This window comes from Nerophis ophidion, linkage group LG04 (assembly GCF_033978795.1).
Source record: "Nerophis ophidion isolate RoL-2023_Sa linkage group LG04, RoL_Noph_v1.0, whole genome shotgun sequence".
Taxonomy (NCBI): domain Eukaryota; kingdom Metazoa; phylum Chordata; class Actinopteri; order Syngnathiformes; family Syngnathidae; genus Nerophis; species Nerophis ophidion.
Window position 1 is genome coordinate 49,147,813 of NC_084614.1, and position 26,068 is coordinate 49,173,880.

The window sequence follows — 26,068 nt, forward strand, 5'->3', positions numbered from 1 at the left end:
GATTTCAACATCTAGGGTTCATAATATCATCAAAAGGTTCAGAGAATCTGGAGAAATTACTGCACGTAAGCGGCATGGCTGGAAACCAACATTGAATGACCGTGACCTTTGATCCTTCAGACGGCACTGTATCTAAAACCGACATTAATCTCTAAAGGATATCCCCACATAGGCTCAGGAACACTTCAGAAAACCGCTGTCACTAAATACAGTTTGTCGCTACATCTGTAAGTGCAAGTTAAAGCTCTACCTTGCAAAGCGAAAGCCATTTTTGAACAACATCCAGAAACGCCGCCTGCTTCTCTGGGCCCGAGATCATCTATGATGGACTAATGCAATGTGGAAAAGTGTTTTGTGGTCAGACGAGTCCACATTTCAAATTTTTGGGGGAAATATTCGACATCGTGTAATCCGGACCAAAGAGGAAGTGAACCATCCAGACTGTTATCGACGCAAAGTTCAAAAGCCAGCATCTGTGATGGTATTGGGGTGCATCAGTGCCCAAGGCATGGGTAAGTTACCTTTCAGCATGTGAATGCTGAAAGGTACAGAAAGGTTTTGGAACAGAAAGGTTTTGGAACAACATATGCTGCCATCTAAGCGCGGTCTTTTTCATGGATGCCCCTGCTTATTTTAGCAAGACATTGCCAAGCCATATTCAGCATGTGTTACAACAGCGTGGCTTTGTAAAAAAAAGAGTGCGGGTACTTTCCTGGCCCGCCTGCAGTCCAGACCTGTCTACCATCGAAAATGTGTGGCGCCTATGAAGCGTAAAATACGACAGCGCAGACCCCGGATTGTGGAACGACTGAAGCTCTACATAAAACAAGAATGGAAAGAATTTCACTTTCAAAGCTTCAACAATTAGTTTCCTCAGTTCCCAAACGTTTATTAGTGTTGTTGAAAGAAAAAGTGATCTAACACAGTGGTGAACATGCCCTTTCCCAACTACTTTGGCACGTGTTGTAGCCATTATTTGCAAAAAAAAAAAAAAAAAAAAAGTTTATGAGTTTGAACATCAAATATCCTGTCTTTGTAGTGCATTCTATTGAATATGTGTTTAAAAGGATTTGCAAATCATTGTGTTCCGTTTATATTTGCACCTAACACAATTTCCCAACTAGTATGGAAACGGGGTTTGTAGGACCGTCAATCCATCACAGCAACGCTGTTCACTTTGTCTTAGAAGACATTTTTCCAAACGTCATCTATTCATGCTCAAAGATGTAGATTGGTCAGATCTAGTCTAATTGCTGATGTCTAGACATTGTTTGGGCATCGGCAACAGCATTTAGACTTCATCTTACCAGTTAAGTGCCCTGAGACTACAATAACCTGACATCAATACTCACAGGTGTGCTAGAATGTAAATATATACATGTAAAAACTTACACATCTACAAAACATCTGCTTGTCTGTCAAAAACAAACAAGTGTAATCACTCTATGTATGGAATATTTCCACACATACTTTTTAGCAAGCGCCTTCATGTCACACAGCCATGACGTGCGCGCCTTGATGCGTCCTCCCATCTGGTCGGCACTTCCTCTCTTTGGCTCGGGAACAAAGAGCAGGATCAGAGTTCCTGCAGTCATGCCCAAAACTGGAGACACCTATTGGAAAAAGAATCACAGTTTATAAAAATCCAAAAAGTTAGCACAAGTAATTTAGCAGTAGTGTAAGTTAACATTACTGTCGTTAGAAGTAGTATACGTTAACATTAGTAAAAGTAACCATTAGAGTAAGTTATCATGATCCGGACAGTATTCACTGCGCTCCCTTTTTCCACATGTTGATATGTTATAGCCTTATTTCAAAATGGAATTAATTCATTTTTGGAATAATTCTACGCGCAATACCCCATAATAAAAATGCGAAAGAGGCATTTTATAGATTTTTTAGAATGTATTAAAACAATTTGTACTTTAGAAAACATAAGTAAATAAGTATTCACAGCCTTTGCCATGAAGCTCAAAAGTGAGCTCAGGGGCATCCTGTTTAAACTGATCATCCTTGAGATGTTCCTACAGCTTAATTGGGGTCTACATGTGGTCAATTCAGTTGGTAGGACATGATCTGAAAAGGCACACACCTGTCTATTTATAAGGTTCCACACTGGCAGAGCACAAACCAAGCATAAAGTCAAAACAATTGTCGGAAGACCTCTGAGACAGGATTGTCGCAGGATTGGTCAATGCAGAAATCTGGGGAAGGGTACAGAAAATCAGGATATAGGGAAAGATGAATGCAGCAATGTGCAGAGACATCCTGGATGAAAACCTGCTCCAGAGGATGGCAATGATGGCACAGCCAAAATATCAAAGGAATGGCTTCAAGAACAACTCAGTAAATGTCCTTAAGTGGCCTAGTCTGAGCCCAGACTTGAATCCCAATGAACATCTCCAGAGAGATCTAAAAATGGCTGTTCACTGGCACTACCTGTATAACATGATGGAGCTTGAGAGGTGCTGCAAAGGGGAATGGGTGAAGCTGCCAAAAGACACATAAGGTGTGCCAAGCTCGTGGCATCGTATTCAAAAATACTTGAGGATGTAATTGCTGCCAAAGGTTCATCAGCAAAGTATTGAGCAAAGGATGTGAATACTTCTGTACATGTTATTTCTTCCCACCGAAAGGAACCAGATTAGGTGGTTTGGGCTGTTGGTCAGAATGCCGCCATAATGCCTCCCTGGAAAGGTGTTTAGAGTGCGTCCATCCGGGTAGGAGACCACGGGGAAGACCCAAGACACGGTGGAGAGACTATGTCTCCCAGCTGGCCTGGGAACGCTTCGGGATCTGGACGATGTAGCTCGGTCTGCTAACCCAGCGACCCAACTTCGAATAAGCGGAAGAAAATGAACGGATGGATTGATGGTTATTTCTTTATTTTAAATACATTTCAAAAAGCTCCAAAAACGTTATCACATTGTCATTATGGGATACTGTGTTTAGAATTTTGAGGACAAAAATGAATTATCTCCAATTTGGAAAAAAACATAACGCTGTGAATACTTTCCAGATGTATTGTAAGTTAGCATTAGTATGTGTTAGCATTAGTATATTCATCAATTGATTGATTGATACTTTTATTAGTAGATTGCACAGTACAGTACATATTCCGTACAATTGACCACTAAATGGTAACACCCGAATTAGTTTTTCAACTTTTTTAAGTCGGGGTCCACATAAATCAATTCATGGAAGTATATTATTCAATAGTATAGGTTAGCATTACCATTTGTTAGCATAAGTATAATTTATCATTTGTATATGTTATCATGAGTATATTCAACATTAGCATTAATTATCATTAGCATATGTTAGCATAAGTATAATTTATCATTAGTATAATTTAGCATTTCCGGAACTCAGCATGAGTATACTTTATCATTAGTATATGTTAGCATTAGTATATGTTCGCATGAGTATAAATTATCATTAGTATGAGTTAGTATTAGTTAGCGTGTGTACCATTTATCATTGTATAAGTTAGCATTAGTGAAAGTTAACACAGGGGTCTGCAGCATTTTGCCGCATCTTCTAGTAAAGAAACATAGTACAACGTTGAAAAACGTAACATAGCCTATATACTTTCAAAAGTTTTCATCTTTTTTTTTTATTTTCCAGAAAAAGCCATCCATCCATGTGAAATTAAACTATTTTTGCTTGTATCTGTTCTTTTTTGGGCAAGTATTAATGGTTGGCTAACTCAAAGGGTTGCACACTTAAGAAGCTGAATTGAGCACACAGGCTTCCCTTTTACTTGCCCTCCTTGCGCTTTAGGACGCAGCCTGTGTGCATTCACTGCCTGAGTCCCCAGACAGTCGGAAATGATAGAACTATTTTTGAAAATGCAACTTTTTCTCACTCTTGGGTTGAAAAAAAATCTGAGGGAGCCACAACAAGGCGGCCTAAGAGCCACATAAGACTCCAAAGCAAACCCCTGTGTTAGCATGGGTATAATTAACCATGAGCATAAAATTAAAATGTACCATAGGTAAAAGTTAGCATTAGTATCATTTATAATAGTCTACACTAGCATGGGTAAAAGTCATGGGTATAAATTAGCATTAGCATAGGTTATTAGCATAGTATAATTTAGCATGATTATAAGTTAGCATTAGGCAAGTCAAGTCAAACTTTATTTATATAACCTAAGTTGACCAAAGTTCTTCACAAGGCACATAAGATGATTAAAGCAATAAAACAGTGAATAATACAACAAACAGTGATAAATAACAGCAAATATTAGTTAAATGTATCCATCCATCCATTTTCTGTCGCTTATTCCCTTTTGGGGTCGCGGGGGGCGCTGGCGCCTATCTCAGCTACAATCGGGCAGAAGGCGGGGTACACCCTGGACAAGTCGCCACCTCATCGCAGGGCCAACACAGATAGACAGTAGTTAAAGTTTATTTCAAACTGTTAAAACGAGATAGTACCAAGGTGCTAGGTTTTAAAATGATCAAGTGTTTATGCAGCCATAATGTGCAGGGGCAGATTGGGGGCAGCCACAGAAAAGACTCTGTCCCCTCAAGAACTGAGTATCTTGAGTGTGTGACAGACAAAAGTAGTTTGTTTGCAGAGCTCAATGCTCTACCTGGGGAGTGAGGCCAGTCCATTTAAACATTTCAAAACAAAGAGCAGCATTTTCAAAGTACCAGTAGAATTGTACTCTACCTTTCTATGGAAGCTATTATATATATGGGATTTATGACACCTAAAGAATTAAAAAAGTTGTGGATAAATAGATATGATCAAAATAGTATCAATCTCACATGGATTTCCGAGCCATTTTGAGATATAATGAGGAAGCCAGTCACGTGATCGCGTGATGTCGTGCTAGGAAACACAGATCCCTTTCTCATCAACGACAATACTAATCAAGCAGACTTTGCGAGAGCCAACAACGATTACTTTTGGAAAAATGATGACTTCGGACCTTATATTTTGGAGCCCAGACACAAAGAGGATGAGCGATAAGTTTCAGAAGCCGAGGGATGGATGCAGTTTCATTGTGACACTATAGCATCCGCAGCATTGCTAAGTGCTAAACATACTGTACAAACGAACCATAACAAACCAAAATAAAACAAACACTTAGTGTAATATTTCCACTCTCGCTGGGATGCCGACCAACAGGACTAACTAATTAGTATCAATATTATTATTATTATTATTATTAATATTAATAGTATTAACTAACTAATTTTAAATGAATGACAACTCATGTTTTGAAGTGTAATATATTTGACACTATACATTTACTCAAATGAACGCAGTCAAAACAACAAAATAACTTGACTGAGTTGAGTTGAGTCAACATTTTTTTTTTTTCTTACAGTGTAGTTTGAAATTACAGTTCATGATAAAACCAAGGTCTTTCAGAAAAGCACAGAGAATGAGGCAAGTTTAAAATGTTTAAACCATTTAAAATGTTTGGATCACCAAACACATACTGTACATCTCTGTCCTGCTTTTGTTCAAGCTGAAAAGATTGCTGCTATCCATACTTGGACTTCTTGTATACAATTCAGGAGGGGTGGGATAATGTAAGGGCCTGATTTAAAGTTAAAGTTAAAGTACCAATGATTGTCACGCACACACGAGGTATGGCGAAAATATTCTCTGCGCTTGACCCATTACCCTTGATCATCACCTGGGAGGTGAGGGGAGCAGTGGGGAGCAGCAGTGGCCGCGCCCGGAAATCATCTTTGGTGATTTAACCCCCAATTCCCACCCTTGATGCTGAGTGCCAAGCAGGGAGGTAATGGCTCCTGTTTTTATAGTCATTGGTATGACTTGGCCAGGGTTTGAACTCACAACCTACGGATATCAGGGCAGACACTCTAACCACTAGGCCACTGAGTAGGTCTTTTTTACTAAAGGTTTGTGTACTAAAACCTATCTATTTACTAAATGTGTGCAAAGTGGATCGCGTCTGTTAAGTGAGCACAATTGAGATTAAGATTAGTTTATTTAAAAGTGGACAATGCAATTGTATAAAACACATGACTAGACATGGTTAAAAAAGCCAGAATTAGCCAGAAGGCTAGTTTTCATCTATAGTTCCCTGGCCGTGATGTAAAAAAGGCAGTAAAATTTCATTAAAGCGTGTAATCAATTTTGTGTCTCTGTCTTTATTAATATGCAAAATGTATGCTGGGAGAAGATAATGCACACGCAATGTGATTTATCAACACTCATCACCATTTTGCGAGCACTATTGAGTGTTTTTTTTAGCACAGTCGCACACGGCTGGGGGATCAGTTTACATGCTGCTCAAACCAAAAATAGGGAGAAAATCCTCCGTCCTATGTGTGTCAACATTACGGATGGTCAGTAATAAAAAAACATTAGACATATCGTCTATTCAGCAATCTACTTTTATATTGTTATAGCTGCTGGTAAACTCACTGGGCTGATTAAAACAAATTCAATTGATATGTTTTGGTGATTATAGCTGAGATAGGCGCCAGCGCCCCCCGTGACCCCGAAAGGGAATAAGCGGTAGAAAATGGATGGATGGATGGATGTTTTGGTGTCCTATGGCATTTTTTAAATGTTGTTTGTGTTTTTATTTAGTAAATGTATTACTATAATATATCTCCTACATGAAAAGGCAACTTTCATTGTGCATTTTCATGCGTTTCTTTGTCTTAATTGTGATATAGTAAATGTGTTGCGGAATATAGATGTGTGCTGCTGGTTCAACACATCGCACACAAGTAGGCGCATTATAACATGAATGTGTAGAAAGCGATCGCACTTGGTGGTAAAAGCTGTGTATGCACGCAAAATTTTCATTTAAATAAGGCGGTCTGCACCACTTTTCAATTGCACACAGTCTTAGTAGATCACACACAACACGCCAACTCACAGGACATGCAATTTTATTTTTTGCATAGTGTGTAAAATGAATTTGCAGGAATGTTTAGGAAAAAAAAACAATTGAACACAAACATAATGCTAAAATGTTGTAATCAAATTTATTACTACATACCTGTATTTCAAGTGCAAATAACTGTGCAGGAACATCCACTGTTTCAAGCAAATATTTAAAAAAAAAAACTTAACAGTTGCATGTCTTTAAAGTGACAATGTAAGTATTTAGTGTGAAACAATAATGTTCACTTTAGTATCGTTCAACTTTTACTTCCTGAGAACCAGTCTCCTCTTCAGTGGTCATGTTTCTATCAGTCTGGAATTTAACTTTCAATTAAAAACTTAACAGTTGCATGTCTTTAAAGTGACAATGTAAGCATTTAGTGTGAAACAATAATGTTCACTTTAGTATCTTTCAACTTTTACTTCCTGAGAACCAGTCTCCTCTTCAGTGGTCATGTTTCTATCAGTCTGGAATTTAACTTTCAATTCAACTTTCAATAGTGTAAATACCTCACAAACTGATGTTTGGCTTCGCTGGTTTCAAATATATTTTCACGCAGGCAGTTTATGAGTTGGCGACTTGTCCGCGGTGTACCCTACCTTCCGTCCGAATTAGTCAAGCGGTGAAAAAATAGATAGATGAATTTAATAACAATCACGTAGCACTTCAGTTTTTTCATAGTTCGCGAGTTGAACATTTTATTTGGTGATTACTTCCGTGCAGTGCGTCTGGCTCTGTGTCGCCTTGGAAACGTTCGAGACGAAAACTGCTTTGCAGAACGCATACTCTCTTACCTCTGCCAAAGAGGTAATGTTTTGTTTGTCTGTTTGTTACCAACATAACTCAAATAGTTATGTATAGATTTTGATTCAATTTTTTTAGGAAATGTTAAAAAAAAAAAATCCTCTCATCAACGACGAACACACTTCACTTCCTGCTTATGAGAATTATGGGAAATATAGTTTATTTTCAGACCCGGCCAACGCTAATGCGCTGGAAAAAAACTACACACCACGTTTTTATTTAATAACGTCAGGGAATAAGCGGTAGAAAATGGATGGCTGGATGGAACGTCAGGCATCGCGCTATTATTGTGAAGACTTTGAAACCGCAATACCGCAGTATCTACAAAACTGCTACGCCCTTACTATATACTATTGATCTATAACTACAAGTAACGTGCATGTTCTTGCATCTAGATCAGGGGTCGGCAACCTTTACCACTCAAAGAGCCATTTTGACCTGTTTCACAAAATAAAGAAAATAATGGGAGCCACAAGACTCTTGAAATTTATAATGAAATAACACTGTATACAGAGGTTTTTTTTTTGCATTGTGCTATGTATAAACCAATGGTCTAAGACACACGGCCCGCAACTAAATATGAATATTTGATGTTAGTGCAGCCAGTGAGTTTTGTAAGAATTCCCCTTATTAACATCACGCATACAATTCCTCCCGATTTGTCCGGGAGATTCACGGGTTGCAGAGTGACTATTCCCACGGACGTCTACTGAGTAATACCCAATCAACAAAAATAAGGGCGTGCTACGATGGCACTGCCTTAAGTGCCCTCCACAACTTGTACAAACGGCTTACCAGTCAGGTCACGAGTTGTGTGTGGCTTTTGCAGACGCACACATTCGAAGGCAAGGCATTCTTGTTCAACAGCCATACAGGTTACATTGAGGGTGGCCGAATAAACAACTTTATTACTGTTAAAAATATGCGCCAAACTGTGAACCCACACCAAACAAGATTGACAAACACATTTTGGGAGACCATCCGCTCCGTAACACAACATAAACACAACACAACAAATACCCAGAATCCCATGCAACCCTGACTCTTGCAGGCTACATTATACACCCCGCTAGCAGGGTTTGGTGCTAGCGGGTGTATAATGTAGCCTGCAAGAGTCAGGGTTGCATGGGATTCTGGGTATTTGTTATGTTGTGTTTATGTTGTGTTACAGTGCGGATGTTTTCCCGAAATGTGTTTGTCATTCTTGTTTGGTGTGGGTTCACAGTGTGGCGCATATTAGCAAGAGTGTTAAAGTTGTTTATATCACACCCCTCAGTGTAACCTGTGTGACTGTTGAACAAGTATGCTTGCAATCGCTTGAGTACTCTATTGGTGGTTTAACACAATATGTGACCAGCCGGCACGCACATAGTGTTGCATAACAGCTGAGACAACTACATGTAGTAGAAGATGTGGGTATTGCCATCACGGCTCAAGGTTGCAGCACGAGTGAAAATCGCAGTATGCATACCTCAGACAATTTTAGGGAAAGGCACTAAGGTCAAAACTCTCCCGGTAAATTCGGGAAGGTTGACAAGTTAACAGCTGAGCCACACCAGAGTGATCAAAGAGCCGCGGGTTGCCGACCCCTGATCTAGATCATTCCAGTGCACCATTGCTGTTATTGCTGGTGTTGTATCAAAATACTGGAAGTGCAGTCTAAATTGCTCCAAAAAGGTGGTACAAATTATAGTTGTGTGCTGCATGTCACACAACAAAACATCACATGCACGATGTCATGAATGTGCAGTGAATGAGTGTCTCCAAGGTGAAACACAAAATCCTCATTTAATTATAGATGACAGTCTGCACCACGTTTGTACTTGTTATTAATTGTACACAAAGTCTTAGTAGATTACCTGCAACACGTATAATAGTACACACAATTGTATACTTTGTACACACTATTTAGTACTTTTTGTTTGGATCTAACTAGATCAGACCCAAAGTTTTCATAGCTTAAGTTCTTATCCAAGTACAAACCCCGTTTCCATTTGAGTTGGGAAATTGTGTTAGATGTAAATATAAACGGAATACAATGATTTGCAAATCATTTTCATCCCATATTCAGTTGATGCTACGAAGACAACATATTTGATGTTCAAACTGATAAACATTTGTTTGTTTGCAAATAATCATTAACTTTAGAATTTGATGCCAGCAACTCGTGACCTAGAAGTTGGGAAAGGTGGAAATAAATACTGATAAAGTTTAGGAATGCTCATTAAAACACTTATTTGGAACATCCCACAGGTGTGCAGGCTAATTGGAAACAGGTGGGTGCCATGATTGGGTATAAAAGCAGCTTCCATGAAATGCTAAGTAATTCACAAACAAGGATGGGGCGAGGGTCACCATTTTATAAGCAAATTGTCGAATAGTTTTAGAACAACATTTCTCAACGAGCTATTGCAAGGAATTTAGGGGTTTTACCATCTACGGTCCGTAAAATCATCAAAAGGTTCAGAGAATCTGGAGAAATCACTGCACGTAAGCGATGATATTACGGACCTTTGATCCCTCAGGTGAGACTGCATCAAAAACCGACATCAGTGTGTAAAGGATATCACCACATGGGCTCAAGAACACTTCATAAAACCACTGTCAGTAACTACAGTTGGTCGCTACATCTCTAAGTGCAAGTTAAAACTACTATGCAAAGCAAAACCCATTTATCAACAATACCCAGAAACACCGCCGGCTTCGCTGGGCCCGAGATCACCAATGATTGACTGAGGCAAAGTGGAAAAGTGTTCTGAGGTCTGATGAGTCCACATTTCAAATTATATTTGGAAACTGTGGACGTGGTGTCCTCCGGAACAAAGAGGAAAATAACCATCCGGATTATTATAGGTGCAAAGTTCGAAAGCCAACATCTGTGATGGTATGGGGGTGTATTAGTGCCCAAGGCATGGGTAACTTAAACATCTGTGAAGGCACAATTAATGCTGAAAGGTCCATACAGGTTTTAGGGCAACATATGTTGTCCTCCAAGCAACGTTATCATGGAGGCCCTTGTTTATTTCAGCAAGACAATGCCAAGCCACGTATTACAACAGCGTGGCTTCATAGTAAAAGAGTGCGGGTACTTTCCTGGCCCGCCTGCAGTCCAGACCTGTCTCCCATCGAAAATGTGTGGCGCATTATGAAGCGTAAATTACAACAGCGCAATTTCCCAAATCATATGGAAACGGGGTTTGTATATCCGAATGATAACAGTAAAACTATAACAATACAAACATGCACAAATGTGATTGTACATGTACACTTAAATCATTCTTGAACTTAACGAGACAATTAACATTGCCGCAAAATATTGTCTCCAGAGAGATAGAAACATTTTGAAATCCAAAAACAAATAAAATAGTGACTATTTGTGGGTCAGATATAATAAGGACTCAACACTTTAAAAAAGAGACTTCAAAATGGTCAAATTTCAATCATTTTTGGGATTCTCTGTACATTCAAAACTGCTTATCATTAATATAAGTTCTTAACTTTATTCCACTCATGATATATTTACCAGCTACTTCTGTATCATCGACACATTTTTTTTCTTCTATGTATAATCTATTTTACATTTTTTATTTGTTCTCTATTCTCTTTCCTCTGCTGGTCCTAAAGTAGTCAACTGAATGTAATGCATGTTGTTGACTGTACAGACAATATTTTGCAGTACAACAATGTACTGTTATGTTAATTTATTATCTGAAAAAATATGTTTATGAATGAAACACACATTTGATGAACTGGCAATATCTCACAAAGCAATTTCATTTTCCACAGCATATTTTGCATATTACATTTGTAGCTTATGAACAGCATTAGACGTGTGCAATGAAAATTATGAAGCAAGTTTCTCTTGGCTTTGTGACGCAGATGAGGGTCATAACGTATGAGGATCACACATATTGAATATTTCCTTTTTCTTGACAGGAGGGATTTAAATGTACAGTAATGATGTTCTGTCCTCATACACAAAATACTTCTCGTTTTTAAAAAAACATTACAATCTATAGATTTTAATTTATTATATTAATCAGTATGTTTGTGCCATTCTGTTTAATCAATACCATTTGTGTCACCATTTTTAAAAAAGGGATGTAGAAAAGCAGGATAAAATCGATTGTAAAATATATTTTTTTAACCAAAGTGTCCCGCACGTTGATCTAATTGCATGTTTAATATTAATTCAAACTACGATGAACAATGGAAAAATATAATTTGTTCCCACTTACTAAATTAAACTTTAACTTTACATTCTTTAAAATGCAACAAAACAGTTTAAATGTAAACTTAAGTGGTGTTTTGTGGGTTTTGACTCAGTCCTGTTACCCCTTCTGAAAAATGGGGAATATTCCACAAGCCACATGGTCCGCAGGAAGTTGCATCATTTGCATCCTCTGCAGGTCATGAAGAACAAGAGCAAGTTTATTTTTTTTTATGATTATTCTATCATACTTGCACTATAACCAGGGGTTCAAATCGCAACACAGTCCTGTTACCGACATAATTTATTTTTAATGCAATATTTTTGTTGAATCACTGTAATGTGTTTAGAGTCAATAAGCTGTTAGCAAAAATGTCATATTTCATGTATTTATAATTCTACTATTTAAAAACTCACTCCTGTTATTTTTAGTCCTGTTATTCAAATGAGTCTTCATCTTGGACATCTTGTTAACATTTTTTAAAATAAAGTCAGCTGAGATGACACAACACACATTTTAATAGTTTCAAAATGTGTACTATTATCATATTTAAAGTTGAAAAAAGACATAACATTTAAGTTTATTTTGAAAGTTACCACAATCTAATGGCAGTGATACATTAAAATGGTTCATAATCAATTTTGTGTCATGAAATTCTTTGTTTACGCTCAAGTTCCTTCATCATTATTCCGAAAGGCACAGCACAGCAATGACCTTTAACCCTGACTCTCACAGGGCCCATTAGACACTTCCTGTACGTATAGGTGCTTGGACTTTCCACATACAGTATTAGTTGCTCCTTTTGGTCGAGCATGTTTTCTCAGAGCGAGAATGCGAGCAGGAACTTCATGGGCAAAAACAAGCGGAAGTGATATTCTGGAAAGCAGGAACATAAATGATGTTTCATGTCATCATAATTGTTTTCTTCTACATGCGCAAGTTGATAAATTGTTTTGCTGGAATGTCACTTTATTGTTACGTTTTAAATGTTCCAACGTGACAAGTAGGAATTGACATCCTGTTTTCTAGCCAACTCTCCATCACATCCAGGAACCCAACTTTTATTTTCCGGGTGCCAGTTGCTTCATTACGAGGAATGTCAGCCTTAAATTGTTTTGGTTTTAATAGCTGACCTTGAAGTCAGTGAGTCTTGTTTGACCTTACATTGCATTGCGCTGCTTTTAAAACTGACAAACTTTCATTTAAGCGACAGTAAGAAAGTGCATTCAATATCTTTAATAGGTGTATGCATACTAAACATCAATTTTGTTGTTATATTATGTTTTTTAATCCATCCATCCATCATCTTCCGCTTATCCGAGGTCGGGTCGCGGGGGCAACAGCCTAAGCAGGGAAACCCAGACTTCCCTCTCCCCAGCCACTTCGTCTAGCTCTTCCCGGGGGATCCCGAGGCGTTCCCAGGCCAGCCGGGAGACATAGTCTTCCCAACGTGTCCTGGGTCTTCCCCGTGGCCTCCTACCGGTTGGACGTGCCCTAAACACCTCCCTAGGGAGGCGTTCGGGTGGCATGTTTTTTAATCCTTTTTAAAAAAAATGATGTTGTTGTGTTTTCTTGATTGCATTTTTTCAACATGCAGCAGGCCAACAAAAAGTTAAATACCATATTTTCAGGACCACAGGGTGCACCGGATTATATATTGCACAGCCGATGAGCGGGTTTAGTCAGGTCTATTTGCATACAAAAGGCGGACTAATTATAAGGCACATTAAAGGAGTCATATTATTATTTTTTTTTTCTAAATTGAAAACACTTCCTTGTTGTCTACATAACATGTAATGGTGGTTCTTTGGTCAAAATATTGCATGGATTATGTTTTACAGATCATCTTTAAGCCGCTTTCTGACAGTCGCTTCAGGATGCGCCGTTTTATAAGCGGTCTTATTTATGTGGCTCACCTTTGACAGCGTCTTTTCTCCGTCATCTTTGTTGTAGCGGTGTAGCGTGCAAGGACGTGAGTGGAAGAAGCGTTAAAAGATGGAGCTAACTGTTTTAATGACATTCAGACTTTATTCAAATCATTAACGGAGCAGCATCTCCTCATCCGTGGCTCACTAGTGCAACAACAACGCCGTAAATGTGTCATGGCGAGTTTACAAACTAAAATGGCATAAGCCGACACGATTTGCAGATCATATATATAGATCAGCAGGTACCAGAAGGTAAAAAAATAATATGTCTTACATTATACACACACCATAACAATACTTATATGTTGAAGCTCAGTGCAATCCGTCATAGCTTACCAAAGTCATACTGAAACATTTTGATAGTTTAACATTTTGATTTGTAATGTTTTATATTTTTAATGGAACATATAACATTTTGGTGTTGTTTACGTGAGTCATATTGCAGTCTACACATATCTCTTATGTGTGACTGCCATCTACTGGTCACACTTACCATTTCCCCATTTACCAAATAAAAAAGCTTTGAAGTCCGTCAGCGCAACCAAAAATGATTCCGTACATTAGGCACACCGGGTTATAGGGCGCACGGTCCAGTTTTGAGAAATAGAAAGGATTTTAGGTGCGCTTTATACTCCCAAAAATACGGCATTTCCTTCCACATCCCCAACATGTGCATGTTAGACTTACTTTAAAGCTTTACAGTGTCCTGACAGTGAAGTACTGATCTACTCAGATGTAAATACCACGCGGTAAAAAAAAACAGATTGTGAAATTATAAAATTGCATGTATCGGTGCTAGTAGTGGATGTGTTGCGTGTGGTATACAATTGAAAAATGGTGCAGACCACCTTATTTAAAATATAATTTTGCGTGTACTATACAGGGCTTTCACCACAGTCATCCTTTACTGCACATTCATGTTATCATGCTCCTATGACGTTTTGCGGTTTTCATACATGCAGCAGACATGTACCACTTTAGGGGTAGCTGGTCATGAGCGACTTATGTGTGAAATTATTAACACATTACTGTAAAATATCAAATAATATTATTTGGCTCATTCACGTAAGAGACTAGACTGCAGATTACAAGCTGGAGGTAGTGAAATATGCAGCAGAAAACGACAAGAGGAAGCGCCGCATACCTTTGGAGTTGGCAGAGTTGTTTAGAAGCGACAAAGAGGAGGAAGATTTCATCGGATTTATCGATTAGGAGTGACAGATTGTTTGGTAAACGTATAGCATGTTCTAGATGGATGGATATATGGTATAGTTATTTGAATGACTCTTACCATAATATGTTATGTTTACATACCAGGCACGTTCTCAGTTGGTTATCAATGCGTCAAATAACGCACACTTATTCAGCCTGTTGTTCACTATTCTTTATTTATTTTAAATTGCCTTTCAAATGTCTTTTTTTGGTGTTGGGTTTTATCAAATACATTTCCCCCAAAAATGCGACTTATACTCCAGTGCGACGTATATGTTTTTTTTTCCTTTATTATGCATTTTCAGCCGGTGCGACGTATACTCCGAAGCGACTTATACTCCGAAAAATACGGTAGCGTTTGCAGTTGAGTTTTATTTTTTGATAAATCACACTGTGTACAGAATAGTTATTTTTGCATCTTCTCCCAGTATTGTGAGCAATCTGATGATCAGCATATATTCTGCATATTTATGAAGACACGTTAAATAGATTGTGTTCCTTATTCTGCTTAATAAACGATGCAATCATCAATGCAATTGTTTAATGAATTAGCTTTGCATGTGATATCAAGTAATTCAGGCCCTTAGTGTGTCATCTACTAATATTCAAATACCAAGTACTAAATAGTGTGTACAAAGTATAAAACTGTGTGTACTATTAGTGGATGTGTTGCAGGTGATCTACTAAACTTAGTGTACAATTAATAACTGGTGCAGACTGTTGTGATGGCTGGTGTGGAATGATCCAGACACAAAATAATGCATGTTGCAGGTTTTTTCAAAGGAGCAATGTTAACAACATATCTCAATATGAAAATAATGAACAGCATTAAAAAAAAAAAAAAACAGGAAACATGATTTGGTGGTCTGCTGACTCCTAATCAGGCCTTAAGTCATCCAGTAGCTTAAAGATGTATTTGCTGGACAGATCATATGTCTAATACTAATATGTCTAGAAATATGTTGGTTGTCCTCACAAACAATAAATATTCTCTGTTTATCTTCTAACCACGTCGCATCCACATGTGCATAACTGTGTCTGTATGCATGAAGCTTCCAAAGGTTAGATCAAAGTTTGATAAATCACATTGTGAGCACTAAATGAATATATTTCAATCTCCTCTTCCCAGTATGGTGTGTCATAATAATCAGCATACTGCTTATTGTGCATATACATGATGACAAACACTAAATAGATTGTGGATTATTTTGGTCATTTAAGAGACGCAATGCATGAGTTAGGTAGATCAGCTTTGTGTGCTATCAAGTGTGTGTGTTTTAATACATAAAAATATACAAACATTTGTAATAATAATAATATGGATTAGATTTATATCGAGCTTTTATATTATTAGATACTCAAAGCGCTCACAGAGAAGAGGGAACCCATCATTAATTCACACCTGGTGGTGGTAAGCTACATCTGTAGCCACAGCTGCCCTGGGGTGGACTGACGGAAGCGGGGCTGCCAGTTTGCGCCTACGGCCCCTCCGACCACCACCTATCATTCATTCATCATTCATTCACCAGTGTGAGCGGCACCGGGGGCAAGGGTGAAGTGTCCTGCCCAAAGACACAATGGCAGCGATTTGGATGTCAATAGGCGGAGTGCGAACATGCAACCCTCAGGTTTCTGGCACAGCAGCTCTACCCACTACGCCATGCCGTGCCTAATATTTAGTAAATCACACCCTAAATGTCACTGTAAATTTAAAGGATAGTTTACATTTACGAACCCCGTTTCCATATGAGTTGGGAAATTGTGTTGGATGTAAATGTAAACGGAATACAATGATTTGCAAATCATTTCCAACCCATATTCAGTTGAATATGCTACAAAGACAACATATTTGATGTTCTAACTGATAAACGTTTTCTTTCTTTTTGCAAATAATCATTACCTGTATAATTTGATGTCAGCAATACGTGACAAAGAAGTTGGGAAAGGTGGGAATAAAGACTGATAAAGTTGAGGAATGCTCATCAAACACTTATTTGGAACATCCCACAGGTGTGCAGGCTAATTGGGAACATGAAAACAGCTTCATCGAAAATGCTCAGTCTTTCACAATAAAGGATGGGGCGAGGTACACCCCTTTGTCCACAACTGCGTGAGCAAATAGTCAAACAGTTTAAGAACAACATTTCTGAAACTGCAATTGCAAGAAATTTTGGGATTTCAACATCTACGGTCCATAATATCATCACAACGGTTCAGAGAATCTGGAGAAATCCCTCCACATAAGTGGCATGGCCGGAAACCAACATTGAATGACCGTAACCTTCGATCCCTCAGATGGGACTGTATCAAAAACCGACATCAAACTCTCAAGGATATCACCACATGGGCTCAGGAACGCTTAAGAAAACCACTGTCACTAAATACAGTTGGTCGCTACATCTGTAAGTGCATGTTAAAGCTCTGCTATGCAAAGCGAAAGCCATTTATCAATAACACCCAGAAACGCCGCCGGCTTCGCTCGGCCTGAGACCCTCTAAGATGGACTGATGCAAAGTGGAAACGTGTTCTGTGGTCTGACGAGTCCGTATTTCATTTTTTGGGGGGAAACTGTGGACGTTGTGTCCTCCGGATCAAGGACGAAAATAACCATCCGGATTGTTCTAGGCGCAAAGATAAAAAGCCAGCATGTGTGATGGTATGGGGGTGTATTAGTGGCCAAGGCATGGGTAACTTACACATCTGTGAAGGCACCACTAATGCTGAAAGGTACATGCAGGTTTTGGAGCAACATATGTTGCCGTCCAAACAACGTTATCGTAGACGCCCCTGCTTATTTCAGCAAGAAAATGCCAAGCTACCTGTTACAACAGTGTGGCTTCATAGTAAAAAGGTGCGGCCTAGACTGGCCTGCCTGCAGTCCAGACCAGTCTCCAATCGAAAATTTTTGTCGCATTATGAAGCGTAAAATACGTCAGCGGAGACCCCGGACTGTTGAACAACTAAAGCTCTACATAAAACAAGAATGGGAAAGAATTCCACTTTCAATGCTTCAACAATTAGTTTCCTCAGTTCCCAAACGTTTATAGAGTGTTGTTAAAAGAAAAGGTAATGTAACATGCCCTTTCCCAACTACTTTGGCACGTGTTGCAGCCATGAAACTCTAAGTTAATTATTATTTGCAAAAAAATAAAACAACGTTTTTGAGTTTGAACATCAAATATCTTGTCTTTGTAGTGCAGGGGTGGGCATTACGTCGATCGCGAGCTACCGGTCGATCGCGGAGATTGTGTCAGTCGATCGCAAGCCAGGCATTAAAAATAGACATAAAAATGAGCAATCATCAATTTTCACCAAGACTTCACTTCAGGATCTTGTGAGATGACGCTGGCTGCTGCGAGCTCATTATTAAGAAAAAAATCACTGACAGAAACACTTTCTATTTCAACAGACTCTTGGGCCGTACCTGCTGTCAAAACTCTAAAGACCGACTGCACAGTTCCTGTCTTCACCATAAAAGACCTGCTTCTTCCTGCCTGTGCTAACAAAATAAGAGTCTCAGAAAGCTAGCATGCACAAGCTAGCAAGCTATGGAGTTTGATGGCAATGTATTTTTCCACCGCCCTCAGCGACCGCTCCCTCTCCTCCCTCGCCCACACACTCACTTACATCACTCACCTGCTGCCACACATTAGAGGGCCACACAGACAAATGCTACTCTCATAACAAAGTGTTTTAAAACGAGTTTGCAAGTTGGACAAATGAGATGCCAAATCCAACCACTTTCATGTGGCATTGGACAGAAAGGGATACTTTTTTCTCCTCCATTTGAAAATGCGGACGTTATCAGCACCACTGTCTTCAATCAATGCAAGTCATCAGAATCAGGTAACACACTAATTTATATTCTTGTCTTCATGAAAGAAATGAGTGTGTTAAAATGTGTTAAACTTGCTTGTATTATCATAAAACACCATTAACTTGTTAACAAAAATGTCTCTTTCATAAATAAATAAATATAAATGATAAATATGAATGAGGTAGACCTCCTCGACTTGGTCAATTGAAAAGTAGCTCGCCTGCAGAAAAAGTGTGAGCACCCCTGTTGTAGTGCATTCAATTGAATGGGGGTTAAAAATGATTTGCAAATCATTGTCCATCCATCCATCCATTTTCTACCGCTTATTCCCTTTCGGGGTCGCGGGGGGCGCTGGCGCCTATCTCAGCTACAATCGGGCGGAAGGCGGGGTACACCCTGGACAAGTCGCCACCTCATCGCAGGGCCAACACAGATAGACAGACAACATTCACACTCACATTTTCACACTAGGGCCAATTTAGTGTTGCCAATCAACCTATCCCCAGGTGCATGTCTTTGGAGTATTCCGTTTAAATATAAACGGAATAAGTCCATTTCCAAAAATGGAAATGGATGTATTCCGTTTATATTTATATCTAACACCATTTTCCAACTCATATGGAAACGGGGTTTGAATGTTTATTGTAAATGTGGGAAAAGCTAAAGAAAATGGACATAAAAATATTTATATTTGAATTTATAAAGTGAACAAATTTGAAGGGGGAACACTGTGTGCTGTTGAAAGTAACTACATTCAGCTTTACACAACTAAGTATTTTCATACAGCTTACGGGTAAAAAGAAGCCATTTTCCATCATGTTAGATTACGTTACCAGAGGTGAAAAGTTTTCGAAAGGACGCTGGAGGCCTTTGTTTGTGTGTGCGCGCGTGTGTGTGTGTGTGTGTGTGTGTGCGTGTGTGTAAGTAGTTCAGCGTTCAGCTCTATTTGCACTGTCACTTCATTGCAATTCTACCATGAGTGTCCTGTTGGTGCTACTGCCAAAAATGACCCTTCTGAACCAGGATTCATGATGGACAGGACCACTGCCCTGCAGGAGGGCCTCTAAGTCTTTGTGTGTGTGTGTGTGTGTGTGTGTGTGTGTGTGTGCGTGCGCGCTCACTAACCCTCAGTGCCCAGTGCCAGTCTCCAGCAGCTACCTTGGCACTGGAGCCCAGGATGTAACCCAATCCGCTGCAGGAAAACAGCACAACTGCAGATTAGATACACACAAACGTGACAGAACACATTTTCTGCAAACAACTATTACACTGCATGTTTGTTGGTAATAACGGTGTTATTACAGTCAAGTTGTTGTGCTAGTAAAGTTTTTTAATGAATGTAAATATGTTATGATAGTAAATATGTTATTATAGCAACGTTATGACAGTAAAGTTGTTATTGTAGCAAATGTATTATGATAGTAAAGTTGTTTTATAGTAAAATTTGTTATGATAGTAAAGTTGTCATAATAAAATAGTTGTATGATAGTAAAGTTGTCATGATAAAACAGTTGAATGATAGTAAAGTTGTCACGATAAAAAAGTTGTAAGATAATAAAGTTGTCATAATAAAACAGTTGTATGATAGTAAAGTTGTCATGATAAAACAGTTGTATGATAGTAAAGTTGTCATCATAAAACAGTTGTAAGATAATAAAGTTGTCATGATAAAACAGTTGTATGATAGTAAAGTTGTCATGATAAAACAATTGTATGATAGTAAAGTTGTCATGATAAAACAATTGTATGATAGTAAAGTTCTCAAGATAAAAGAGTAAAGTTGTTACAGTGTGAGAGGTAAAGTTAAGAAATATGAAGTAAAAAAAAAAGTTGCATCATTTTTACGTGCGTGCGTTTTGGCCCTGAAGTTGTCATTTCCTTGAAAAGGTCAAAACAACCTTAAGACAAATACACCTTCTATTGTTTGTGTTGTCATCGCTGAACCATTTTGGCAAGCCATACCAAAAGAACTCAGAGGTCACTCTGCTTTTCCTTCCTTCAGTTACCCAACATTACATTAAAAAAAAACATTGACTTCTCACAGTCTGCTTTCCATGAAAGTATTTATGGAACAAATCGCCACTTTTTGTTAATTGTGTATGCTCTTGTTTTAATGTTGTTTCCCTGCATTTCCTGTTTTCTTAATACCTCTTGATGATCGATGCATGTGGTCCACATGTTGCACCACATTTTGTTCCGCATATTTTCGCAAATGAACTCACTTCAGCATGTAGTTCCACATGAGCTACGTATGTTGGTCCACATGGTCTATTATGCATGTTGCTCCACATCAGCTATACATGTTGCTCCAAATGAACTGCATTATGTATGTTGCTCCGCATGTTTCTCAACATGAAACAAGCATGTTGCTTCACATGAGCTATGCAGGCAGGTACAGTCTGTGTTTTTGTGTGAAAGGTGTTTGTGGGGCTGCATTAAAGGACTTTGACTTTTGTGATAAACTTATCATTTTCGTTCTATACCATAAACTTTTGAATATTGAATTGAATTACTGAAGAACATTGCTACACATTTTCGCTGCTTACCTTCCAAGCGGGATGGCCAGGTAGAAGACAGACAGCATCATGGTGCGTCTGTTGTTAGTAAACAGGTCTCCTATGATGGTGGGGGAGATGGAGGAGTAGCTGGATTCACCAATGCCCACCAGTCCCCTCGAGAGCACAAACAGCCAGTAGTACTGCAGAGAGAAACACAAGCAGATGTGTCAGCGATTTTCCTTATTCACCATTCAATATCTAAGGAGGAGGATGAATACATTGTGATACATTTCATTGGCTGGCTGGAATGTCCTTGTAGACACAATCATTTGATACAATATTCCACATGAAATATATCAACAAGAGAGCAGCTGTACAGGCTGTTTCTATGGCAACTCACTCATTATATACAAAACATCCTACTACTATACAATTTAACATTTGACATTTATACGAGTGGTACAATTGAACAAACAATTTCAGCAAGCAGGAATGTTATATATTTTTATAATGATTACAATTCTAATTTTGTTTATTTGTTAGCAAGGTTAGCACAAAACCACTCATCTGATTATCAATGAAACTCATTTAATCGTGGTGCAAATAGGAATAAATATAACATCTTGCGCCCTTCTCGATGAACAAGAAGCATGATTATTAGCATATAGATATGAATTAATTATCAGTTCAGATTACTTTCTGTTTTAGCCGCTGGATTACAGTTTTTTTCCATTTGCTTACACACAATTTTACTAACTGTGTCTTTTTTCTAAATATATACACACTTTTCCAAACAGCACATTGGGTTGTCTTAATTTGTAGATTATTTGCAAAATGACCCACTTCAGTCAAAACATATACCCATTCATCAAAATAAAGCAAGCATTTGTAAAAATTTAGTTTTATTTTCATCTCACTTACACAGACTTCAAATGATAAGAGAGTATTGGAGTGAGTTACCCAGAACAATGATAAATACAAAACACATTTGTGAAAAACCCTATTTTACTATGAGAAATCACATGTTTGGTGCATTTTGCCCGACCTTTTTAGCACATGTGATGAATGATTACTGTAACTTGACAAAATATATTGGCAAATCCATAAAAATCGTCATTGTTTACTTTGAAGTGGGCATTTATGTAAGAACCTAAAGAGAAAGTAAAAATATCCTGTAATATTTTCAACAACTGCCTAACAATGATGGTGCAAACTGAAAATATGTATTTTTTCCACAGTCAGGTAAAGTAACATATCCCAATAGTCAACAATGACATGCAGTACAAATTAAAATCTGAGACGGATAAAAAGGTTTTAAAAAAAAATCTGGAGACAAATACTAATTACAGTAGTGTATAAGCTACATGTCCAGACTTAGGTAACAACAACTCTATGAAAGAACATACTCAAAAGCCTAAGTTACTGATTGTAATCATCACCTGCCCGTCTACCTGGATCAGGCCATAGTATCTTACCCACATCACATGTGCAAGATGGTAAGGTGCATGTAAAGCATTGTGTGTAATATTTCGCAAAAACTGTGAAGCAGAGTACATGCCTAATAGGCAAATCTGCACAGTTTTGCTTATTGTGTGTAGACTTTGTTAACTGTGTGAACATTTTAAATTTAGTGTGTAAGCAACTGAAAAAAACTGTAAAAACAGAAACATATTCCACACTGCAAACTCACAATATGGTCAAACAAACTGCCATTTTTTTCAAGTTGTAGATTTGAAAAACTTTGGCTGAAGTCTGCAATCTAAAAATGCCTATTTTTACTACTCTAAAGCCTATAATGTCTTTATTTCACAGTCCATCCATCCATCCATTTTCTACCGCTTATTCCATTAAATGTATTTAAAATAGCAATTACACAACATTAAAACTTATTAAAATATCTTCCTGCTCTAAAAAATTATGTGAACCAACCTTTAAGACTGCGCCCTCTGTTGGATTCGTAGTTACATAATTATTTTCCCCTTGCCGATCGGGCCATAAAACAACGTTGTATTAAAGTTGCCATCCATCCATTTTTTACCGCTTGTCCCTCTCTGGGTCGCGGTGAAAAACTGCCATAGAACATGCATTATTTGTGTGAACCTACTGTAATGTAGTTTCTGTAATGTAGTTTCTGAAATGTTGTAAAAGCTTTGAGCATTCATTTTTTATTTTTCTCAAAGTCTCAGCGGAAATCATTATTTATTTGTAAAAACATCAAAAGAGTTTATTTCAAAACGGGGTGTCTCAAAACTTTATAAAATGATTAAAATTCCATCCATCCATCCATTTTTTGCCGTTTGTCCCTTTTGGGGTTGCGGGGGGTGCTGGAGCATATCTCCGTTGCATTCAGGCGCAATGCGGAGTACACCCTTGACAAGTCCCCACCTCATCACAGGGCCAACACATATAGACAGACAACATTCAAACTCACATTCACACACTAGGGCCAATTTAGTTTTGCCAATCAACCTATCCCCAGTTGCATGTCTTTTGAGGTGGGAGCAGGGGCGGTTCTAGGCATTCTTATATGAGGGGGCAGTCAGAAATGTGAAGGGGGCATCATGTGTACACATCATGCTCCAGGCTTTACTTAGGGGTCTGTCAGACACAGGTCACTTGTCTTCAGTTTGTCACATGCAGTGGACGTGGGAACTCATCTGGGCACAAAATTCATTCACTCCAATATATGTGTGTTGCCCACTTGCTTGTAAATTGATGAAAACGGCTGTGTTTTTGTTTTTAGGTGTCTTGGTCATATCAAATGAAACTTATAATTTGTTTATTACAAAATATAGATTGAAACATTAAAGGTTGACTATGTTGAATTACAAGAAAAACAACAGAAAAAAAATTCCAGCAGTCGATTGCCAGACCGTTGCTAAGTAAAACGGGCCGTTGCTAGGGACTCCGCTCTGAACAGAGGACAGCAGAGGAGGACTGCTAAGCAGGATATATACCTTATGTTTCATTTTTACCGTCATTAACAGCATCATAAATGACTTGTAGCTTGTTACAGGGACAGTGGAGGCTATCTGCCTTCCAAACCACTGCTGCTCAGAGCCTCTGCTGTCACTGCTCTCGTCAAGTTGTAAAAAAAAAAAAAAAAAAAAGGAACTCCGTAGCACCGAAAGTCCGCGACGATAAATGTGTTTATGACAGATAAGACTACACATACACACCCATCCTAACAAGTATATGATAAATGTAGACAACTTTTCATTTTCTTTTACTTTCATACTGCAACAGTGATTGGATGTTTACTGAGGGCTGTGTGCGGGTGTGTGTGTGCGGGTGTGTGTCTGCTGCGCAACATGTGGAATGTTGAATACACGCACAGCGGAGGGAGGGATGCGAGGGAAGCCGACACTACTATATCGTGTGTGTCCCTTTTTCGGCGGATTTTTCCGCTGGTGCATATAATTTTTTCAACTTGTAATGTAGTAATTTTGTGAGTTTATTAAAATTTGCTTTCTCAAATTTTGATTTGAGGGGGCAGGAAATGTATTTAAGGGGGCTCTGCCCCTTCTTGCCCCTGCGTAGAGCCGGGCATGGCTGGGAGGAAGTTGGAGTACCCAGAGGGAACCCACGCAGTCACGGAGAGAACATGCAAACTCCACACAGAAAGATCCCGAGCCCGGGATTGAACTCAGGACTACTCAGGACTTTCGTATTGTGAGGCAGACACACTAACACCTCTTCCACTGTGCTGCCTGGTTCAAATTCAATTCAATCCAAGCAACATTATTACTCCCTCAAGGGGAGCACCAGGTTGTTGTGGTTTGTATAGCCTACACATGGCACACAATAAACAGTCAATAAATAAATAAATAATACAACCCTCTGAAGAATTTAAAAGGTTAAAAGTCCGAGCACTGAGGGTTACGAATGTTTTGAAGAAGCGATTTGTTTTAAACATAGGCAGGTAACAGAGAGAATTCCCTCGCAAGGACATGGCTCTGGGAGTTTAAAATGCTCTTTGCTTTTTCGGAAGATTTGCTGGTTGCAGAAGAAGTTTAAGTCTCTTAATTGTACTCCAGTAAACTTAAAGCAAGACTTAACATTACTAGTCAGGCTGTTTTGGGTCTTTGACTGGAAGAGAGTGAAACCAACAAATAAAAGAAAAACACATAACACTCTCAATAAATGCTTGATAAAAACGACAGAGTATAACAGGCCTGACAGACAAGATTAATTCTCCGTGCTCACTTCACTATAAAATCTGTGTTCACATTAAACTTAAGCTGACTGTCAAAAAAGGTCCCCAAGTATTTCTATGATGAAACAATGTCAACTTTTTTAATGTATTATACACTCTATAGGAATTCCCCCTTCTTATGTTTAAAATCAATAAAGGTTTTGCATACATTTGTAACCAAAAAGTTACAAAATCTGCTGGGGCGCTCCCATGCTTTGATTGTGAACCATAGAGGAGTGCAGCAGTGCCGTGTCATCAGAGAACTTAATCAGATAGCTGTTCTCCTGAATACTCCTGCATGCTCCAGTATACATAATCAAACATAAGAGTGAAAGAACACAACCTTGGGGTGAACCCGTGGAGATGGTTACATAGTCCATCCATCCATCCATTTTCTATCAGTTATTCCCTTTGGGGTGACAGGGGGCGCTGTTGCCTATCTCAGCTACAATCGGGCGGAACGCGGCGTACACCCTGGACAAGTCGCCAGCTCATCGCAGGGCCAACACAGATT

At 38.6% G+C, this 26,068-nt stretch overlaps 1 protein-coding gene across 1 annotated transcript in view; it reads right to left on the reverse strand.

Moving 5' to 3' along the window:
- Positions 1-26,068, reverse strand: part of spns2 (SPNS lysolipid transporter 2, sphingosine-1-phosphate) — a 139,836-nt gene that overhangs the window by 31,400 nt on the left and 82,368 nt on the right. The window contains exons 4-6 of the mRNA XM_061898240.1: positions 21,408-21,559; positions 19,987-20,053; positions 1,471-1,613 (exon numbers count right to left, since the gene is read on the reverse strand). Coding sequence (XP_061754224.1) covers positions 1,471-1,613; positions 19,987-20,053; positions 21,408-21,559 — 362 coding nt within the window. The remainder of the gene's footprint in view (positions 1-1,470; positions 1,614-19,986; positions 20,054-21,407; positions 21,560-26,068) is intronic.